Below are 22,779 nucleotides of genomic sequence, written 5' to 3'. Positions count from 1 at the left end.
CATGTGATGGTGTCAACACTTCCGGACCTTCTCCCAAATTCTGAGGGGTCACGCTGCCATTATTTAGTTGTTTTTGGCTAATCAGAAGGCATCTTGTCACTATATGGAGGATCCTGTTTGGTTGCTTTGGGTCACAGCACATCAGGGCGGTCACCCTAGATCTGACTGGCACCCTGGATCACAGATGGAGCCGACGCGTTTTTATGGACTTGCCACCAAATTCATCTTTATTGATTTAGTGAGTGAACGCAGCAGCAGCACCTCATTAAAAATGGTAAAAAAAAAAAGCGTCCCCCCCCCCCCTCCATTATCCAGAAGGAGGGCCGCTTGGTCCGAGCTGTGTGCTGTACAGGCCCATACGCCCCTCGTGGGGCTGCATTAGTGGCTGCAGTATGTAGCTGTCCGGCGTGGGTCTACTCCTGTTCCCTTTACATCACGTGCCGGACACATAAAACCAAATTTACATATCTAAAGCTATGCTAATTCGAATAAAATGATATTTAAATAATTACATGCATTTCCCATGATCCTATTAGGATGACGTGTGCGGAGGGCCGTTGTGTCCATGGGACACCGTGAACCACAGATTATTTATTAGCTGGTCACCATTTGGCTCACTGCTCGCCTCTCTACGTGCCAGTGCAAGACCCTTGCCCTCAGAGTGGACCATCTAATGTTCTCTAGACCTAAGCTGTGGTGGCCGGTGACTCAGTATTCCCAGAGGGTGGCAGCGTTCACAGACTCTGCGTCTGCCTTCAGGGTGCCCGCCTGGTCCCCACGTAGATATTTGCTATTTTTGCCTTTAATGGCCACACGATTATATTCTCGAAACTCAAAGAAGAAATCTTCGGACATGTCTCCATCGCAGCAAATAGTGCCATTGCTTGAGATGTACCAGAACTTTCCACCCTGACCTAGAGGGAAGAGAGAGCAGATATTACAGGGGGTGTCCACAAACACGTATCGACTGAGAACGGGTGGTGGGGTCTTATGGTAGGTGGAGAGATATTTAGATAGATAGACAAATAGATAGATGGATAGATAGAGAGGAGATAGATAGATAGATAGATAGATAGATAGATAGATAGATAGATAGATAGGAGATACATAGATAGATAGGAGATAGATAGATAGATAGATAGATAGATAGATAAATAGATAGGAGATACATAGATAGATAGATAGATAGATAGATAGATAGATAGATAGATAGTTACGGTAGGAGATAGATAGATAGATAGATAGATAGATAGATAGATAGATAGATAGATAGATGGATAAATAGATAGGAGATACATAGATAGATAGATAGATAGATAGATAGATAGATAGATAGATATATAGATAGGAGATAGATAGATAGTTACGGTAGGAGATAGATAGATAGATAGATAGATAGATAGATAGGAGATAGATATTAGATAGATAGATAGATAGATAGATAGGAGATAGATATTAGATAGATAGATAGATAGATAGATAGATAGATAGATAGGAGATAGATATTAGATAGATAGATAGATAGATAGATAGATAGATAGATAGATAGATAGGAGATAGATATTAGATAGATAGATAGATAGATAGATAGATAGGAGATAGATATTAGATAGATAGATAGATAGATAGATAGATAGAAAGATAGATAGATAGATAGATAGATAGATAGATAGATAGATAGATAGATAATAGATAGATAGGAGATAGATATTAGATAGATAGGAGATAGATAGATAGGAGATAGATAGATAGATAGATAGATAGATAGGAGATAGATAGATAATAGATAGATAGGAGATAGATATTAGATAGATAGGAGATAGATAGATAGATAGATAGATAGGAGATAGATAGATAGATAGATAGATAGATAGATAGATAGATAGATAGGAGATGGATAGATAGATAGATAGATAGATAGATAGATAGGAGATAGATAGATAGATAGATAGATAGATAGATAGATAGATAGATAGAGATAGGAGATAGATAGAGAGATAGGAGATAGATAGAGAGATAGGAGATAGATAGATAGATAGATAGATAGATAGATAGATAGATAGATAGGAGATGGATAGAGAGATAGGAGATAGATAGAGAGATAGGAGATAGATAGATAGATAGATAGATAGATAGATAGATAGATAGGAGATAGATAGATAGATAGATAGATAGATAGATAGATAGGAGATAGATAGATAGATATGAGATAGATAGATAGATAGATAGATAGATAGGAGATAGAGAGATAGGAGATAGATAGAGAGATAGGAGATAGATAGATAGATAGATAGATAGATAGATAGATAGATAGAGAGATAGATAGATAGGTAGATAGATGATAGATAGATAGATAGATAGGAGGTAGATAGATAGATAGATAGATAGATAGGAGATAGATAGATAGATAGATAGATAGATAGATAGATAGATAGATGATAGATAGATAGATAGATAGATAGGAGGTAGATAGATAGATAGATAGATAGATAGATAGATAGGAGATAGATAGATAGATAGATAGGAGGTAGATAGATAGATAGATAGATAGATAGATAGATAGGAGGTAGATAGATAGATAGATAGATAGATAGATAGATAGATAGATAGGAGGTAGATAGATAGGACATCTAACCTTTAATTTGGTACGCTCCATTATTAAAGATGATCTGGAAGACGTCGTACGATGACCGGTTCGCGTCCAGAGTGTTGGAGGTTTTATGGTAACAGACGAATCCCAGATCTCCGCGCAGGACCAGAATCGGCCTGTTAATGAGCTTGAGTGTGAACTCTTCGTCTTCACCTGAGGACACAGCGACAACACATGGAGCAGAGGTCTGAGCCGATGGTGGTCACACCAGTCATTCACCTACCACCCTGTCTACTCTATGATATACCAGACAGGAGATGACACAATATAGTCTGGTGACCCCCAGGCCACACCAAAATCATTGGTCGTCCAATGGTGGCCATAACTGGACTGGACCACTAATGGAAGAAGGAGGGCAAAACAGCTTTATAGCCATATAACAGTATTAGACCCTCTATGGTTTCCAGGTTTCCTGGGCCCCAATATAATACTGTATCTGCCTTAGGGCCCCCTCCTCCCATGTACCATTGTGCCACCTCAGTCATCAGTAAATGAGTCCCATTACCCTCTGGGAAGGCTGATGTAAAGCTCCGCTTATTAACCATGTCACGTCCCGTCACTTCCACCCATACAAGTACCAGATGTCCCTCATCATTTCCCTAATCAATGACTTCATGCTGACCCCAGAGATTACCCAGAGTCATGGATTTCACTGATGGGATAATCCAACCAATCATATCCCCCTATATATATCCTCTCTACTTTCTATTGTTGTACTGTCTCTTTAAGACCTTCGCTTGAGAGATTCTTAAAGGGATTTTCCAGTTTTGTAATGGTAATGGCTGCAGTGTGTGACATAAACTATACATCTTCTTATATGGTCATTTATAGGTGCCAATTTTGGCAACATTTCAGGGAGATAGCGGTGTGTTTAATGTACCACCAATTTTTTTTTTTTTTTTTCCGGCATAAACGTGCCTCTTTTTGCATGTCAGACCTTATGTGAACACGACTCCACCTCTTAAACTTGTGTTTGACACCAGGACTGAATCTAAGCTCTTAAAGGGAGTGTGTAACCAGAATCCAGCATATCACCCCAGCCCTGCATATAGATAGGTTATAGTCACCAGAACCAACATATCACCCCAGTCCTGCAGATAGATAGGTTATAGTCATCAGAACCATCATATCACCCCAGCCCTGCAGATAGATAGGTTACTGTCACCAGTACCAGCATATCACCCCAACCCTGCAGATAGATAGGTTAGTGTCTCCAGACCCAGCATATCCCCCAGCCCTGCAGATAGATAGGTTACTGTCACCAGACCCAGTATATCACCTCAGCACTTCAGATAGATAGGTTAGTGTCTCCAGACCCAGCGTATCACCCCAGCCCTGCAGATAGATAGGTTACTGTCACTAGAACCAGCATATCACCCCAGTCCTGCAGATAGATAGGTTACTGTCACCAGAACCAGCATATCACCCCAGCCCTGCAGATAGATAGGTTACTGTCACCAGAACCAGCATATCACCCCAGCCCTGCAGATAGATAGGTTAGTGTCACCAGAACCAGCATATCACCCCAGCCCTGCAGATAGATAGGTTAGGGTCACCAGAACCAGCATATCACCCCAGTCCTGCAGATAGGTTACTGTCACCAGAACCAGCATATCACCCCAGCCCTGCAGATAGATAGGTTAGTGTCACCAGAACCAGCATATCACCCCAGCCCTGCAGATAGATAGGTTAGTGTCACCAGAACCAGCATATCACCCCAGCCCTGCAGATACATAGGTTACTGTCACCAGAACCAGTATATCACCCCAGCCCTGCAGATATATAGGTTACTGTCACCAGACCTCAGCATATCACCCCAGTCCTGCAGATAGATAGGTTACTGTCACCAGACCCAGCATATCACCCCAGTCCTGCAGATAGATAGGTTAGTGTCACCAGAACCAGCATATCACCCCAGCCCTGCAGATAGATAGGTTACTGTCACCAGAACCAGTATATCACCCCAGTCCTGCAGATAGATAGGTTAGTGTCACCAGAACCAGCATATCACCCCAGTCCTGCAGATAGATAGGATACTGTCACCAGAACCAGCATATCAGCCCAGCCCTGCAGATAGATAGGTTAGTGTCACCAGAACCAGCATATCACCCCAGCCCTGCAGATAGATAGGTTAGTGTCACCAGAACCAGCATATCACCCCAGTCCTGCAGATAGATAGGTTACTGTCACCAGAACCAGCATATCCCCCCAGCCCTGTAGATAGATAGGTTACTGTCACCAGAACCAGCATATCACCCCAGCCCTGCAGACAGATAGGTTAGTGTCACCACAACCAGCATATCACCCCAGCCCTGCAGATAGATAGGTTACTGTCACCAGAACCAGCATATCAGCCCAGCCCTGCAGATAGATAGGTTACTGTCACCAGACCCAGCATATCACTCCAGCCCTGCAGATAGATAGGTTACTGTCACCAGAACCAGCATATCACCCCAGCCGTGCAGATAGATAGGTTACTGTCACCAGACCCAGCATATCACCCCAGCCCTGCAGATAGATAGGTTACTGTCACCAGAACCAGCATATCACCCCAGCCCTGTAGATAGATAGGTTACTGTCACCAGACCCAGCATATCACCCCAGTCCTGCAGATAGATAGGTTACTGTCACCAGAACCAGAATATCACCCCAGCCCTGTAGATAGATAGGTTACTGTCACCAGACCCAGCATATCACCCCAGTCCTGCAGATAGATAGGTTACTGTCACCAGAACCAGCAAATCATCCCAGCCCTGCAGATAGATAGGTTACTGTCACCAGACCCAGCATATCACCCCAGCCCTGCAGATAGATAGGTTACTGTCACCAGACCCAGCATATCACCCCAGCCCTGCAGATAGATAGGTTAGTGTCACCAGAACCAGCATATCACCCCAGCCCTGCAGATAGATAGGTTAGAGTCATCTGAATCAAACTGTTGACGAGATATTGCCATTTTTGCCAATATGTAATTAAGCTCTTTGGAGCAATGAGGACACTGCCATTGCTCATTTCTATATTGAGAAAAATATGGATATCTCAGCAACAGTAGCAGCGACTCATAAGGGGAAAACAATGTCTAATTTAGGTGACCCTAGCCTATCTCGCGCCCGGGTTGATTTTCTGCTTTCTGGTTACTCATTCCCTTTAAGGAGTCCAGAAGGACTCCTCTTTTTCTAGAATCCTCCCAGACGTATATCATTTAATGTCTAATCCGTGTTATTCTGTTGTTAGATATCTTTTGACATGACGTGACTCGGTAAAGTCTCGAAAATATTTTGCTCCTGTTTGGAGATTTCACTCCCACAATGCACTTCTTCATAGACACAACTACTGACTTGTTTGGGGTAAGTGACCAATGATTGATGCTTATGAAGAGGGTACAGAGACTCTCTCATGCATTGTCAAGTGATCCTTTTGGGCACCCATGCTGACACTTGGGCTTTGAGATAAGAGAATCCCCGTATCTGAACCCCCTCCAGGTCACATCGCACACAGACCCCTCCCCCTATGACTACCCTGACTACTGTAAGAAGACATGCCCTCTGTCATCACACCACGTAGACTTCAGCTTTGTAAACTCACCAACTGAGTCGGACACAGCTGCCAGCTGCCCGTTCTTCTTGGTACATATGTACTTCCCATTACTGGCTCTCAGCGCAACTCTCCGGCCTCTCCATTCAATCTCAAACATTGTGTTGGCAGCTCTGTCATAGACACGAGGGTAATATTGGTTAGTAGGCCACTACCATACAAATGTTGAAGTATTGGCATCTTGTGTATATTCTACCTCCAGGCAGTACTTACATTTCTGTGGCCGTTGACTGGATCCCACCGTGACTCACAAGGGTCCAATATTTGCCAGAATTGGTGTGGAAACTACATTTCTTGGTTTCCTTGTTGATTTGCATTTGGAAGGTTTCAAAATCCGTCTCCTCATCTTGGTTGGCAGAGACGTTTATACCTGAAGATGGAAAAGAATATATTGATTTAGATGGAGACAAGAGGTTATTAAAGGGGTTCTCAGGGAATATACAAGCATGGCCCCTTAAAGTCCAACTTAAAAAATCTTTCCAGTGACATGCCAAAAAGCGGCCATTATTCTTGCGGCTGCGGGCATGCACAGTTGTCTCTGCCCAAGGCCTAGAAGTTTGACTGCCAGAGCCGGAAGAAGACGCAGTGAAGAGGCCGTTCCTGAAGAAGATGGAGGCGTCACTGGAGAGTACTCTGGCAGCAGTGGGGACGCCCCCAGTGCTGCAAGAGAACTCATTTGCATACCGACGAAAACCGGATTATATCCTGAACGGCGGCCTGGAGAAGACATCTAAAGGTAGGAGAAGAATAGACTTTCTTAAAGCTATTCCTACATGTCAATGAGAAAAAATTTGATTTTAATGGTAGAATCCCTTTAATGGGTTGGCCCTGAAATTGAACTTATGCCGGAACAACAAGTCTGACCTGTTTGACCCCCACGATCACAGGTTCTAAGGCCAGATGCCCCTTTTTTCAATCAATAGTTTGAGTTTTTCTTTGGGTTAGTTTATCTTCCCCTAGCCCAAACTAGACGAGCTAGCCTTCCCTCCTCAAAAACATAAGTAAGCCTTAACTACCCATGATCTTGTCTCCGCATCCCGTTGTCCTTCCTTGGACCATTTTTGGTAGGTACTGACCGATCCATGCCGGGAACACCTCACAATATTGTCATCAGAACTTCTCTATTTTTTAATCCAAGTTTTTATGTTCAACATGTTTTTAAAAAAAAATTGTTGATTTTTTTTTTTTAGCTTATTTCCATGTTACTTACTATCTATATAAAAAAAAAAAAAAAAAAGTACTAAATCCTGAAATTTTCATTCTGGTTGCTAAGCCTAACATTTTGTTTGCAGCAGTCACCATATTTACATCACAGACAAGATTACAACAGAAGATAACACCTCTGTCGGTAACCACCACTGAGCCATCATTACATCCACAACTGACAATAGATGATGTCACAGCTTATCTCCTCCCCCTTGTCTAGCTACAGACTATTGCTGCCTATGGCCATGACTATGCTGTAAAGCAAATCACTAAATGCTGTTTACAGAGCAGAGGAGAAGCTCAGGCAAGATGGCCACCCCATAATCATATATTGAACCTTCTTCGACCAATGGTCTAATGCAAAAGAATAAATCAGCCTATGTAAAGGGAATGTCTGGAGATGTCTTTGAAGAGCCTTATCGAGACTGCTCATGGCCTCCACCAGGGGCCTCTTTGTCTATTCTCCATGTACATTTTCAAGCACCACTTGAAGCTCTTCACACTCGCAGATAATTGAAGTAGGATTGAGGACAGAAGAGCATGGGTCTCCAAGGCCACTGGGACGCTATCTACCAGCCTACCGCCTCCCTATCTCACAGTCCGCAGCCTCTCTCCCCTGTGCATGGGCCTGAGTCCTCATCTGAGGTGCTGAATGACTCCATTGTTATCATGTGGAAGCCATGTGGCTGGAGAGGGACGTCTGCAGTTTGGTACAAGTTTACACATTGCATCTGTGCAGCATCTATTTTTTGCCTTTGAAGGATCTGGGTCTCTAAGTAAATGCCCAAATGGACAGTGTACGCCTGTATATAAGAGAAGTCAACTTGGTAATGTGATGTCTGATGGTTATATACGTTCCCATAACTCTTCTCCAGATAGCCCCATTCTCTTTGGACTGGTGTTTGGCTGAAATACAACTTTTTGTAGAATATACGTTTTTTTGAACATATATTTTATGTTAGAGGAGGGATTTACGGTATTTAATACCAAGGGGGCTCTTCAAGATCTAAAAACCTACTAAAAACTCAGCTTTGGTCAGACCATACCTTTTAATCGTGTACCTAGGACCACTTGTGGTAGAGGTCAGAGGGGATCCCATCTCTTATCGCAGTGATGTCAAACCTTTTAGAGACCGAGTGCCCAAACTGAAACCCAAAACCCACTAATTTATCACAAAGTGCCAACACGGCAATTTTGCCTTAATAATGTGCGGATCCACAATTGTAGACAATTACAGACCTCCAAAATATGGTCATACTAATGGGGCTTTATAGAGCTTTCTGCTCCGAAGTGGCCCCCACACAGTACAATCAGCTCCACAGTGACCCCCACACAGTATAATCTGCTCCGTTGTGACCCCCACACAGTACAATCTGCTCCACAGTGGTCCCCACACAGTACAATCTGCTCCACAGTGGTCCCCACACAGTACAATCTGCTCCACAGTGACCCCACACAGTACAATCTTCTCCACAGTGGTCCCCACACAGTATAATGTGCTCCACAGTGGCCCCCACACAGTACAATCTGCTCCACAGTGACCCCCACACAGTACAATCTGCTCCACAGTGACCCCCACACAGTATAATCTGCTTCACAGTGGTCCCCATACAGTATAATCTGCTCCACAGTGGCCCCCACACAGTAAAATCTGCTCCACAGTGACCCCCACACAGTATAATCTGCTCCACAGTGACCCCCACACAGTACAATCTGCTTCACAGTGACCCCCACACAGTACAATCTGCTTCACAGTGACCCCCATACAGTATAATCTGCTCCACGGTGGCCTCCACACAGTATGATCTGTTCCATGGATGGGTGCCCAAAGAGAGGGCTTTGAGTGCCACCTTTGGCACCCGTGCCATAGGTTCACCATCATGGTCTTATTATGACACTCCTTGGCAAACAAGCCTAAATATCCACTAGAAGGACTTGGGCCAAACCTGCAAATTTCAACAGAATAGGCCTACTGTCTTATATTTAGGTGATAGATGCTGCTCATTGATAGGTCGGGGATGTTGGCTTTCAACAGGTGAGATAAGTGGTTACCAGAGGTGACTGACAGCAACTTCTCTATTTTGAGATCACATGCATGCCTGGCTGAGCCAAGCTTATAAGTCTGTGTATGGCAGGCTCATGAGTAATAGATGTCATTTGACAGCGACGTTGAGAAGTGCGTAGGAGTTGGGGCTTGATCAGTGGGCTGTGGGCCTATTCCTCCTGCTGCTCACATGCCTACATGCTGCAGATACTGGAAGGCCTGACAGTTACGTTTGACCAGACCAATGCCAAAGAGTGTCCTTTTGGCCAATGCCAGACTGAGGTTGTGTTGGCCCACCAGACAAAAGGGGCCTCCTCCAACAACCCCTAGGAAATAGGCTATAGTAGCCTCAAAGATAGGTGATTTCTGCTGGACCATTATTGTGTTTGAGCCTGGACCCACTGGAGGATCCTCTGGTAGGGTCCAGGTGGGCTAGTCCAACACTGCTTTTGGCATACGTTAAGGAGGCATGCGTTGCCATACCAAGTGTAATTAAGTATGCAGACCACTATAGAGACATATAGTACTAATTTACATGGAAGCCTATGAGCAACGTATGCCACTGTCTGCCTTTAGAGTGGCATATGGCCTTGTTTCCTGTCGGAGGTGTGCCTTGGGAAAAAAATCACATAAACCTCCAATGAAACACTCAAAGGTGATGTGAAGAAAGCCTAAGAAATGAGTAATGATTGAGCTATAAGCTCCAGCAATGTCTTCTAGCTTGCTAATCCCCAACCACTTCAAGTGGGCATGGAGGGAACTAGAAAGTGCCAGGAAGAAGAAAAGATGCCCATCATCCCAATCTTTGGAATCCAAAGGGTTGGAGGAAAGTGCCAGGGAGAAGAAAAGTTGGCCATCAACCCAATCTTTGGAACCTGAAGGGTTGGAGGAAAGTGCCAGGAAGAAGAAAATATGCCCATCATCCCAATCTTTGGAGCCTAAAGGGTTGGAGGAAAGTGCCAGGGAGAAGTAAAGATGCCCATCATCCCAATCTTTGGAACCCAAAGGGTTGGAGAAACATGCCAGGGAGAAGAAAAGATGCCCATCATCCCAATCTTTGGAACCTGAAGGGTTGGAGGAAAGTGCCAGGGAGAAGAAAAGATGCCCATCATCCCAATCTTTGGAACCTAAAGGGTTGGAGGAACGTGCCAGGAAGAAGAAAAGATGCCCATTATCCCAATCTTTTGAACCCAAAGGGTTGGAGGAATGTGCCAGGAAGAAGAAAAGATGCCCATCATCCCAATCTTTGGAAACCAAAGGGTTGGAGGAACGTGCCAGGGAGAAGAAAAGATGCCCATCATCCCAATCTTTGGAACCCAAAGGGTTGGAGGAACGTGCCAGGAAGAAGAAAAGATGCCCATCATCCCAATCTTTAGACGAAACTGCACTGAAAGTTGGGTTTTGAGTTCACGGTGTAGTCCTCTATGGAGTTCATTATGGAGCAACATCTATATTCATTCCTGTGGAACACATGGCTCCTCCATGGTCATACCCCTGGCCAGTTGCCTATTTGCTTCTTCTTATGACCCAGTATTATCTTGTTTTTTCCCCCCTCCTTTTATACCAGACAAAGATGTTATTCTCTTCGGGAAGGAGTTATCAGATGAACCGTCTATAATCCCTCTCGTGCCATGCCATGCTTAGTAGCCTTCACAAATTGCTTCCTGTAGATTTAGCTCATCACTGGCTCGGTGGCACTTTCCTGCCACCTCTTCTGCCCAATCCGGTAAGTCTTCAAATTCCCTCCCTAAACAATTGGCACTAATTGAGCCTGTTAATCTGATTGCGGCTCTTTCCATCTGGCTGGCTGTTCCAGCTCTCGCCGACCCTCACCCTCTTTTAATCTTGGCTGTTAGCCTTCATTCTGCATAATCAGCTTTGTACGGGCTCAGCAGACTTCTCAGAATGCATGGATGTGCCCCTCCTGAGCCCAAAGGCACGTCTCTGTGTAGACATTGGTTGTCCCGGAGCACGTCGTCAACCACAGGGCATATAAAACAGTGTAAATAGACAGTTGCGTTGCCCGCTGTGCCCTGAATCATCACTTTTATTTCATAAGCTCGGGGAAGCCTTACCTCTTGGCTCGCTACGTGTTACTGTCCTATAGGAGTCAGTTCTGCCGCAGGAAAGGAACTTTCCATGACACTTTTGGCAGAGACATGACTAATATCATTGACAAAGACAGAATTAGTGATAGCTACACAATAATATCAAAATAGGAATATTTCTTAAAGGGATTCTACCATTAAAAACTTTTTTTTTTCTCGTAGGAATAGCCTTAAGAAAGGTTATTCTTCTCCTACCTTTAGATGTCTCCTCTGCCCCGCCGTTCGGTTAAAATCCCGTTTTTCACCGGGATGTAAATGAGTTCTCTCGCAGCACCGGGGGCGGGCCCCAGCGCTCAAACAGCACTGGGGGCGTCCCCAATGCTGCTAGAGAACTCTTCAGCGCTGCCTCTATCTTCTTCAGGAACGGGGTCTTCTTGCGTCTTCTTCTGGGGGTTGGCTTCAAACTTCTAGGCCTCGGGCCTAGGGCAAAGCCGACTGTGAATGCCCGCCGACCACAAGAAAATGGCCGCTTACAATACTAGGTGTTGGCCAAATGTTTGTTGTATCTCTACACTCCCATGCACATAGACACTTGGTTTAGCCTACAATTTATCTATTCTCTTCGAAGAGAGAAGTACATTAGATTACCAGGTGAACATACACAGCGTATAGAAGTCTCAAGATGCTCCTTTAACAAGAATTTTGGGAGAGAGAAGGGTCGGGCCGGATCCTTCCTTGGCCAAACGTGGTAATATCAGCCAACCATGGACTGTGTATGGGAACCTCTATAAGATATTGGCTCAAACTGTTGGATTTCATGTTTGGCCTGATTCCTTCCTTGGCCAAACATGATGATATCAGTCAATCATCAGGGGCCTCCAGAAGCTCCTTCAATAAGAGATATTGGAGAGAGAAGGCTCAGGCTGTTGGATTTCAATGTCTGATCTTCCTTTGGCCATACATGACAATACCAGCCGACCCTCAGCTGTATATAGAAGCCTCCAGATGCTCCTCCCATGGGAGATGTTGGGGGGAAAGAAGGATCAAGCTGTTGTACATCAATACCTGATTATCCTTTGACAATGAAGAGCAATTCCAGCCAACTATTGACTGACTATTGGAAGATGTTGGGGAAATGGCTCGGGCTGATCTTTTCTTGGCCATATATAACGACACCAGCCAACCATTAACTGTGTATAGCAGCCTCCAGATGCTCCTCCAATGAAGATATTGTTAGACAGAAGACTTAGACTGTTGGATTTCATTTCCTGATCCTTCCATGGAGTTGCCAGCCAACCATTGACTCTGCCTCCAGATCTTTCGCTGCTACATCTACCAGGGGAGCAGCTTGAAGCTTTTGGACTACTGGAGTCACTTCGACACCATGACATGGATGTAATTTGGATGTACTGCCTCCAGCTACACCATTGACATCACACATTCTAAACCACGGATGGTATTGATGGCCACTTGCTACAATGGGTACCATGATTGTGGCTCCATTAGCTAATTTGGTGATGGTGGTGGGGGTTTCCCCAAGTGTGAAACTAAAAGTGACTCGAAGGGTAAACTTTTGGTTTAGTTGAGCACCAAAATACAATCCCATTGGTTTGGTAGTGGTAAAGTTGGAAGTGGACAAGCTCAATGTGTTACTATGGGGAATATCTCCACATTGAAGTCAATTTGAGTGTTGTTTCCTTCACCGTTGGGCTACCATTTTGGTTTAGTTGTGCTAGTCTTTCATCCAAAGCTCAAGCTAATGATTGGTCACCTCCAGTCTTCTGGCAAATCTTGGAGAACTGGTGCCATGTAAGAATATGGTCAAGTATCAGGCTGACGAAAGCGATCAGCACTGAGACAAGAGTCAGGCCAAGAGCAGCACCTGGATTACTGATAAAGCGGTGAAGACTTGTCCTTAGCCAGTGCATTTGGTAGGGTAGGTCATAACAGGATAGGCCATACCTTGTAGATTGGTGGGTGTCCAACCTCTCATTTCTCCACACCATTTTGGAGAATGGGTAAGTTTTGTATTAGAAGACACTTGACAATGGAAAGGCCCTCACAGTGGTTGGCAATGACATGGGTGATGGCGGCCAAAGTCGGACATGCAGGACTTTGTGTCCGGTTAAAAAAAGATGGTTTAGCCGCGGAGAGCACAAAACGCTCACCGGCGCTCACGGCCGAACACGGTCTGCAAGGTTTCCGCCTTAGGAAAGGTCATCCATATCTGATTGGTGGGGTCCAGCACCTGGGACCCCCACAGATCATCTGCTTGTAGTGGCAGTGCCTTCCACTTCACAGGCCAGCCATGTTCATTCATCACGTGACCTGTTGACATCTCAGTCCCATTCAAGTGATTGAGGCTGAGTTGAAATACCAAGCGCAGCCATTATACAATGTACAGTGCTGTGTTCAGTATTTGGTGAAGAGGTTGCCGCGATCACCTGACATTTCTTCAAACAGATGATCGGTGGGAGTCTTGAGGGTTGGACCACCACCGATCAGATACTGATGACTTATCCTAAGGTAATTGATATTCAACAACATCTTTGCACTGCACATATCTATAACCCATTGAGCATCTACGTCTGCTAATTCCTAAGTCAAAATGGGCAAAGATGGCCGACTCTTCTATAGTGTGTACGGGAAGCTTTAGCTCAGGTAGTTTTGTCTGCACAGGACATTGCCGGGGTTGGGGCTGAGCTGTTGACTTGGTTACTGCTATTCCTTTTGACAGGGTATCAGATGTGACCAAACAAGAGTTGTGTTACTTGTGACCATGGCTCAGAGCATCATCTTACACATCAGGCTGCAACTGAACATATCGCTGTCTGAAGGACTCATTGACTGCCCATATATATATATATATATATATATATATATATATATATATATATATATATATACAACCAGTCCTGTATCCCTGATACAGGGGTTGTTCACTATATAAAGGGGTCGTTCGCTATTTATCAGTGTATAATGTAAAGTCATAGAACTTTCTGTAACTTTTCCCCAATATATTATCCTGTTCACTGAGTCGTCTACAAGTCTCTTCATATTTCATCCGAGTTATCTTGGTCCACCTTCAATGACAGTTTAAAGGAATTTTCCAAGACTATGATATTGTTGACATTATCCTTATAGTAGACCATCAATTACAAATTACATTTGTAAAGTGCAACACCCGGCACCCCCACTGATCAGCTGTTTGAAGAGCTTGCAGCATTTAGATGAGATCCATTTCCTCTTCAGGGGCCGGTGACATTACGTCCATTGGTTACCTGGCCATGTTGCAGCTAGGTTCGATTCAAATGAATGCGGCAGGGGTGCAATACCGAGCACAGCCACTATAAGATATGGCGCTGTGCTTGGTAAGATGTAAAGGGGCCACAATACTGCAGCCCAGCTGGTTTGCAGGGGTTATAATCATCTTATACTTATGACCTATCTTAAGGAAAGGTGAGCAATATCATAGTCTTGGGGAACCTCTTTAAGGGTTGGCTCATGCAGTTAACACCAGTCACATGGACGTCACGGAGCTCGGTCTCCAGTACATCGCCTCCATCTATGAGTTAGGCCCAAAAGCTAATCTGGTTCACCATGGTTAACTTTGACATAATCATCCTCAGGGACTGACCATGGGGCCCGGGGAAAAGTGGGGCCAGTCTTATATAGTCTTACTACGAGGGGTAACAAGCTGAGCAGGTCTCCTTTCTCCAAAGGAACTTCATTGTTATCAAATAAGTGGAAGGAAAATTGGCCCAAAGGGGTCATAGAAGGGAAGAAAAGGGGGAAACCTTTTTTGTCTTGGGTGGGGTTCCCAAGTTGCCATTTCCTATGGGCCCCCACTGTTCTTAGTACGCCACTGGATAGAGCAAAAGAAATGTTGGTGTAGGACATATATAGGTGCAGGTCCTATATGTGACGACCAATATTTTGGTTATGGACATGTCTGCGACCACCTCACGCAATCTATGTATGGACACCTCCTGATATATCTCTACAATGGGCACTTAGTGGGCAAGCTTAGTGTCTACTTCTTAAAGAACATTAGGCCATAATAAATCCATGATTAAGTCAGCAGATGATGAATAAATCTCCTATATCCATCTTTATGAATTTGTGTCCTCTGAGTAACATAACCAGGGTAATATCTACGTACTGTCATAAGTCTCACAAGATGAAAGCCTCCTGCCCAATAAACGGCACAGTCATGATCATCACGGCCTAAGTAAGCACATTCAGGCTCATGATCCTCTCATTACATTATTTCTAGAGATTTAGGCCAGAAATTATCAATGAGTAAACATGTCGTAACAAGCAGAGTACTATAGTCGGACATGGTCATACTAAATGTTCCTCTTCTGCTTACGTTGGATTGACTACATTATCCATCAAAATGGATCGAAATGGGGCTCACTTGTGGTTCTGTTGACCCTCCATCCTTCTCATGCCTCGTAAAACAGAAGGCCCAGGTGACCCTCAGATACCATCGTCTTTAGTTGCATGGAGTAAAGCGGTGGGTGCTGTAACCAGAAAAGGGCCTTTGTACAGAATTGTACCACTCATGGGATGAAGGATCTGTCTGGTGCTAGGACATACCACCATGTCATCCTGGTATCAGCATTTGACCACCCATCACAGTAGAAGATCCTTGTGATCCTCAGATTTCTGGTCAATGTGCTAATGTGGAGTTGTTATGGACAGAGGGAACTTTGTATAGGGTCATACCTCTCATGGGATAAATGAACCTTCTAGGTTAATGCCATCATTCCATTTCCATAATAAGAGGTCCTAGCCTTGGCCTACCTATTCCTCGTAAAATAGAAGATCCTTGTCACCTTCAGATATAGGGTCAATGTGGAGTTGTTATGGAGAAAGAGAGCCTTGTAGAACCTTAAGAACCTCCTAATTTTGGTTTATGTCGCCATGTCATCCCCAAGGCGAGAAGGCCTGGCACCTTCCCTCCCATTACTCGTAAAACTGGCTTCTTGTGTACAGAGGAAATCTTGTAGGATTGGGTCAAGCCAAACTGGGTTTCCCATTGAGGGGGTCCCTAGCAAATTGTATTGGCATGTGAATGGCATGTATGACTTGTGATGTTCCTCCAACAAGTCAACCTTCTCAGACTGAAATCAACACACCCTACAATGTTCTGACGTTAAAGAAAATAGGTACAACCCCCATTATACTTGTTGCAGCATCTGGTGCCCCCCCAAAAAGAAAACGACTGCTTCCATTGTGCCAACCACAGTATTTGCGGGGGCTATTCAGTACCCTTGATGGTTCAGTCAGTGCCTCCATAATGGCCACCTATTTTTGGCCATGCCATAGAGCCCTTAGAAAGTGCCAACAGAGGTCAAGAAACCAGAACCTCATCATTTCGAGCTCCAATGTCTTCATAGGAGTCAGTCACAGTATTCTCTTAAAGAAGACTTGTCATTAGATCTGAAAAGCCCAATGACATAGATCATGTGATCCAAATTTGTTAAGCTATTCCAAAGATATAAGCCCTTTTAGTTTTGGGTCAAATTAGGGTTTAGTAGCCAAGTGGGCTGTAACATTACATGAAATACAGCACACAGAGCCCCCCCCCCCCCAGTGTTGCCGCCCACTTGGCTAATAGAATTTGTATCAATGGTAGAAGGGCTTATATGTTTGGAATGGCTCAATGGATTTGGATACAAAAAAAAAAAAAACGCCAAAATGCTCAGGGTGACAGCACCGATCAGATGGTTTTTCAGGTCTGGTGACAGGAGCTCTTTAAGTGTCAACAACCCACCCCCCATGAGTAGGGTTGAGCGATCGGGATCGGGAAAGATCAGATCCCAATCTAGCAAATTTCACGATCGCAATCGGGATCGGCTGGAAAATGATCGAAAATCAGATTTTAAAAACGATCCTGAAATCTCAAGATCGGCTCAACCCCACTCTATAAACATAAAGTAACTAGGGTTGAGCGATCCGGATTGGAAAAGATCAGATACCGATCAGCGAGTGAGCAAATTTCACGATCGCGATCGGCTGGAAAATGATCGAAAATCGATTTTAAAAACGATCCTGTAATCTCAAGATTGGCTCAACCCTACCCATGAGTCAATGAGCCCATCATAAGTCAAGAAGAGTGACTGACTAAAGCGAAGATCAGGGCTGTTACTGACCAGTTAAAAATTGGTTCTGTACCCGCTCCCCAGTAGATAAACTGAAAGGGTCTTCACATTCATTTTTAGCTAGACTAATCTTGCACATGGCCATCTCTGCATGGAGGAGACAGCACGGGACCGCCTTGTTCTCGACACCCCCACTGATCTGACATTCATTGCTGACTATAGTCTTATTTACACCAGCGGACTCTCACTAGCACAATGTGCATGTCCTTTCTCTTAGGCTGTGACATCTCTGCTGTCCACATAGTTGACAGTGATATGTGTAGCCTGGGGGAAGACGACAAAACATGGTGATTATATCATGTCATTGCCATCTCAGAGCCATGTAAATCACTGCGGCCTGTGTGTGTGGGGGAGAGCAGGGACGGAGTGACATAGTAATGTATGCGGGTCTCCTCCATCCAGTACGCTCATACAGATATAGCCGCCAGCTGCACACCAGCCTGGCTAACAGGAGATAGGAGAAAATCCAATTGGACTATTATTACATGGCAATTGCTTTCCCAGCTGGAAAGTGGAATATATATAAATGTACATAACCTTTTGGGTTAAATTGTCCACACAAGTGCACTTCGATGTGCTATACTGGGCCTATAGGCTATGCAGAATCTATATGAGGTTCGGGTGACCGTCCGACACTTGTTTATTGCATTGGGGCAAAGAATGGACAGTGTAAATTCAAGTCTGCAGGGGCCATATTGCAATATTTTGGCATATAAAGAGGCACCCACTCAATGTTCCCACTAGCTTCAATTACTAAGGGTTTGTCCTCTTTTTACAATCCCTACATAATAAGTTGTCTCACTGGTAGGGTTGAGCCGATCTTGAGATTTCAGGATCGTTTTTAAAATCTGATTTTCGATAATTTTTCCATCGTGAAATTTGCTCGATTGCCGATCGGGATCCGATCTTTCCCGATCCCGATCACTCAACCCTAGTTTCTTTATGTTTATGGAGTGGGGTTGAGTTGATCTTGAGATTTCAGGATCGTTTTTAAAATCTGATTTTCGATAATTTTTCCAGCCGATCCCGATCGTTAAATTTGCTCGATCGCCGATCGGGATCTGATCTTTCCCGGTCCCGATCGCTCAACCCTACTCACTGGCAGAGTGATAACTTGAATCTCCTGGGCCCCAATGCAAAATCCATAAAGGGACCCCTACCTACCTTGTGCCATTTAGAATAATGGTTTATTTTATAGGGCACAGGAACCTTAGGGTATGGGCCTGGTAGCGACTGCTAGCTCTAGACCTCCTATAACTAGGCCCCTGCTTACTGGTGGACCTCCAACAACCTGCAGTAGGACCAATTCCCCTGCAACGCCCCCACTGTGAAAATAAAGCATTACATAGCACCCATTGAAATCGTAGATGTGTTGGGTCCTCCAGAGAGAGACAGTCTTTGTCGTTGCTCTCCGTGTCTTCTTTTTAACTTTTTCTAAGACGGTTTCAAAAAAATGGGTTTCGTAAACCATACAAGGACAGCCATGGCAAAAATTGGACCTGCATCACCATATGCTCCAGACCGGGCAGTGTGACTGTATATGTAGGTGGACTTGCTCTTCTGCAGATGGGCAGGCACACGTGGCACGTGTATATCCATAAGGAGGATAATAATAATTATTATTATTATTATAATGGGAGGGCCACCGGTTCCCATAGCTATAAATGAGCAAGGAGAGGTCCCAGATCTTTACACCTTCTTACAACTCACGTAATTTGATAAATTACCAAAACCACCAGCACTCTTAGTTTCATTACCAATGTTACCTGTCATCACCCAGCTTTCTATGACCTCTGAACGGATAGTGCGCTTTGTTACGTAGTGTAACATCCCTTTTAAAAAGGAACATGCCCTTCTCTTTTAAGTAGCCTTGGTATGTTCCTACATAAGCCTGTCAGCGGGATATCATTAGGTAGGTCATATCTTATGCTAATTGCCGGAAATTCTATATTGTCGTTGGCTCTGCGTGTAGAAAACCGAGCTGCCCCCATAATCATACGAATCATTGACTCCTTATTGACACTTTATAAAGGTGCTATGAAACTTCATTCCTATCATTAGTACTTTGGGGATGCCCATGGATGGTAAGAACCGGATCTCAAGCAGAAAAGACCCAAAATGTAGATCTCAAGAATGACCGAGCTCAACCAACTTGAGAACAGGAGGGCCCAATCAATCCCAAAGGACAGACCCTTCCCCCATCTCTCTTATTAGCATATTATAACATTTTTGGACCCTCCTATTTATAAGGCATTCTTCAGTAGGGATATTGCCCAAAGGGGTCTTCAAGGTAAGAGCCAAACCACAACTGATTCCAATGGAGATTGATCTCATGGGTTTACGGAATTGGCACTTCCGCGTTATGGAAATGCAACCAATAAGAAGCCGGATGGTACTGTCAATAATCTAATCTTGTATCAATCATTTTACATTTGTAGGATATTCTGTAGCTTGTCACATCGTGGACTTGAGGAGCGTTGCCACCGAGTTGTCCTATCAAGTCTATATGCATCAAAACTACAAGATCCTGCTCAATCGTTTTGGCACAAAATTCCTGTGACCTCCATTACCATATAATATAAAACACCAGCAAACATATCAACATCTCACCAAAGGAAGGATAACATTAGAGGTACATTGACCAACGACTTCACAAAGGGTGGTTGACATTGGGATCTTAGTTTACCTTGTCTGATAGAGATGTATCTTTTGTTGGATGCCATGAAGACAACCTGTGGGTGACTTTCCTCAAGATCGAAGAGTTCATCTTTGCCAGGTTTGGAGCTCCGCCCAGACTTCAGCGTTCCCGTAGGCCCCATGGGTGTCAAATACTTTCCACTACAGTCTTTAAAGGCCAACTTCCCTGCCTTGAACTCCAAGGTGTAGCCTGTGCCGTTATCGGGATCTTTAACCAACTTCCCGTCGTTACGTAGGTACCTGTTGTCGCATGTTTTCAAGCAGTACTTTTTGTCCTGATACACCAGGGTGATGAGGGAGTCTACACCCCATGGTATATTACTGTCTGTGGAGATTTCATCTTCTTGAGGGCTTAAATGTGCGTACCTTCTCCTGCTCACGCTCAGTAGGTTAGCTTGTGGGTGGATGGCCAAATGCACAGCCCAGAGCTCCGTCTCCGAGATGGTTTGAGCAAAACATGACAGCTTGTCTTCCGAACCTCCGAAGAATCTCTTGTGTATATCGGACTGGAGGGCCCACCTGCCGTCGGACTGGGCGGTGATAGTAAAGCGGCAGTCTCCTTCAGGTTTTTCAGCTTCACACGACACGTTCCCATCTTTGTCGGCAGACAGATATCTCGACAGGTGGTGACTTTTGAGGTAGACCACCGAGTTGTCCATCTCGTCCTGTTCTAAAGTCCATATCTGCTTCTTCTTCAGGCTCGGAGCAGAGGCGTAAACTTTGAACCCGAAAGCTTCTGCCGTCAGGTACTTGTTATCGCAATTGATCAAGCCGAACTGGATCTTCAGAATTTGGTGTATCCCATTGGTTGGCATTTTTTTTTTCCTCTGTCTTCGAAATATCTCTCGTTAGATTCTCAAGCGAAAGTGTCTCGTGTTACCAGCAGTATGAACGCGAAGGGTAGGCACTTAGTAAGCAGCCCTGAGAGATCTGGATTAAAATGAATGAACTTAAAAGCACCTCAACTTAACACCCAATGACGCGGTTTGATCCTGCTCCAGTTGCCTCTACTTTGGGCTGTCGGCCGCCTTCCTATAATCTGCACATCGCCATCTCCCTCCCAGACTGGATGCAGAGAAGCTGGACTTTTCCTCTTCACATATTAAGCCTAGGACGCAGACTGCTCAGCCAAGTGGTTGCTGCAGCCTGTTTAATTGGCCACATCTAGGATTACAAAAGCGCTGTCCCTGGTTTTCAATGAACCGCGAGCCGCCAGTAACCAATAGTGGGGCTATTGCATAAACCACAAAGAGCCCGTACACCGGGAAACAATGCTCCTTTTGTTGGGTTGCTTCTCAAATATTCAACTCAACTGAGTGAGCACTTTCTCTTCGTAGAGGCAGAAGCTCTTTCATGTCTTAGGGCTCCATCGAAAGCTCCTTTCTCTTGATGAAGATGTCTTAATTTATCCTTCCATGGCCAAACATAATAAACAAAAAATTCTTCCCAACCCTCCGCGTCCTTCCTCTGACTAAAATGGTACAGGTGGAAAGAAAAGAGTCAGGTAACCTAATCCTCTCCCTCCTCCCCATCAGTCCAATTCTGTCTGTATCTTTTCCTTTTTACACCTGTCTAATATTACCTGCGTCTCTGATTCCTGCGGTACTCGTGTAGGTCACCTCCTAAGTTCCCCATTCGGGAGCCCACGGTATAATCTGCTTAACAATTATCCAGATATTTTTTTTTTCCAAGTTTAATCCGTTTAGGCTTCCTATGGCTCCCCACTGTGTTTGCCTCCATCTGTCTACAGTCACTTCTAAATACTTGTACCTGCGCTAAGACTAATGTGCCCGTCCCACAGAGAACGACGCACAACGGCCTCATTTCCAGACAGGCGGTATATGCAAAATATAATAAATGAGGGGCTAAAGATATATGTCTCGGCTACAACCTTCAAAGAGACTTGAGATGTTTTCAAGATCATTGTCCAATTTGTGCATTGCATTTATAGTAGACAAGAATTCTATATCTGACCATACACATTATATGTATACTAGGCTCTGCCCGCGACTTCGTCTGCGTGTTGTTGTTGGCTATGATCCGCTTATATTTAGCCAATTGCTGCTGTCCATGATCCGCCTGCTCCCGCGTCTCGGCTCTGCTACATCTTTGCATATGCGCAGCATACCCAGCTCTATCTACATCTCTGCATATGGACAGCATACCCAGCTGTGCTACAGCTCTACCTAAGCTCTGTTACATCTGGCAATTTGGATTACAGCGGTTTTCTTATGTCAGTGTCTGAGCAGCTTCTGTGTTAGAAACGGCTGAATGGATGTTGCTGAAATCTGCTACAGTTCTCCCCAAGCCCCATCAGGGCCTGAACACCACATTCTACCGTCTTACTCACACAAACTGTACACCCCACGT

The 22,779-nt window shown here is 44.5% G+C and overlaps 1 protein-coding gene across 1 annotated transcript; it reads right to left on the bottom strand.

Moving 5' to 3' along the window:
- Window positions 1-355: 355 nt before the first annotated feature.
- FSCN2 (fascin actin-bundling protein 2, retinal) lies at window positions 356-21,707 on the bottom strand. Its single transcript, XM_075279340.1, has 5 exons — window positions 20,399-21,707; window positions 6,458-6,614; window positions 6,236-6,357; window positions 2,636-2,803; window positions 356-914 (listed from the first exon to the last, which is right to left on the bottom strand). Exons 1-5 carry the CDS (start codon window positions 21,222-21,224, stop codon window positions 709-711), a joined length of 1,479 nt encoding a protein of 492 aa, XP_075135441.1. The 5' UTR covers window positions 21,225-21,707; the 3' UTR covers window positions 356-708.
- Window positions 21,708-22,779: the final 1,072 nt, after the last annotated feature.

The sequence above is a fragment of the Leptodactylus fuscus genome, chromosome 6, assembly GCF_031893055.1.
Source record: "Leptodactylus fuscus isolate aLepFus1 chromosome 6, aLepFus1.hap2, whole genome shotgun sequence".
Classification (NCBI taxonomy): Eukaryota; Metazoa; Chordata; class Amphibia; order Anura; family Leptodactylidae; genus Leptodactylus; species Leptodactylus fuscus.
The sequence above is the reverse complement of the archived record's forward strand: the minus strand, read 5'-3'. Positions and strand labels throughout refer to the sequence as shown.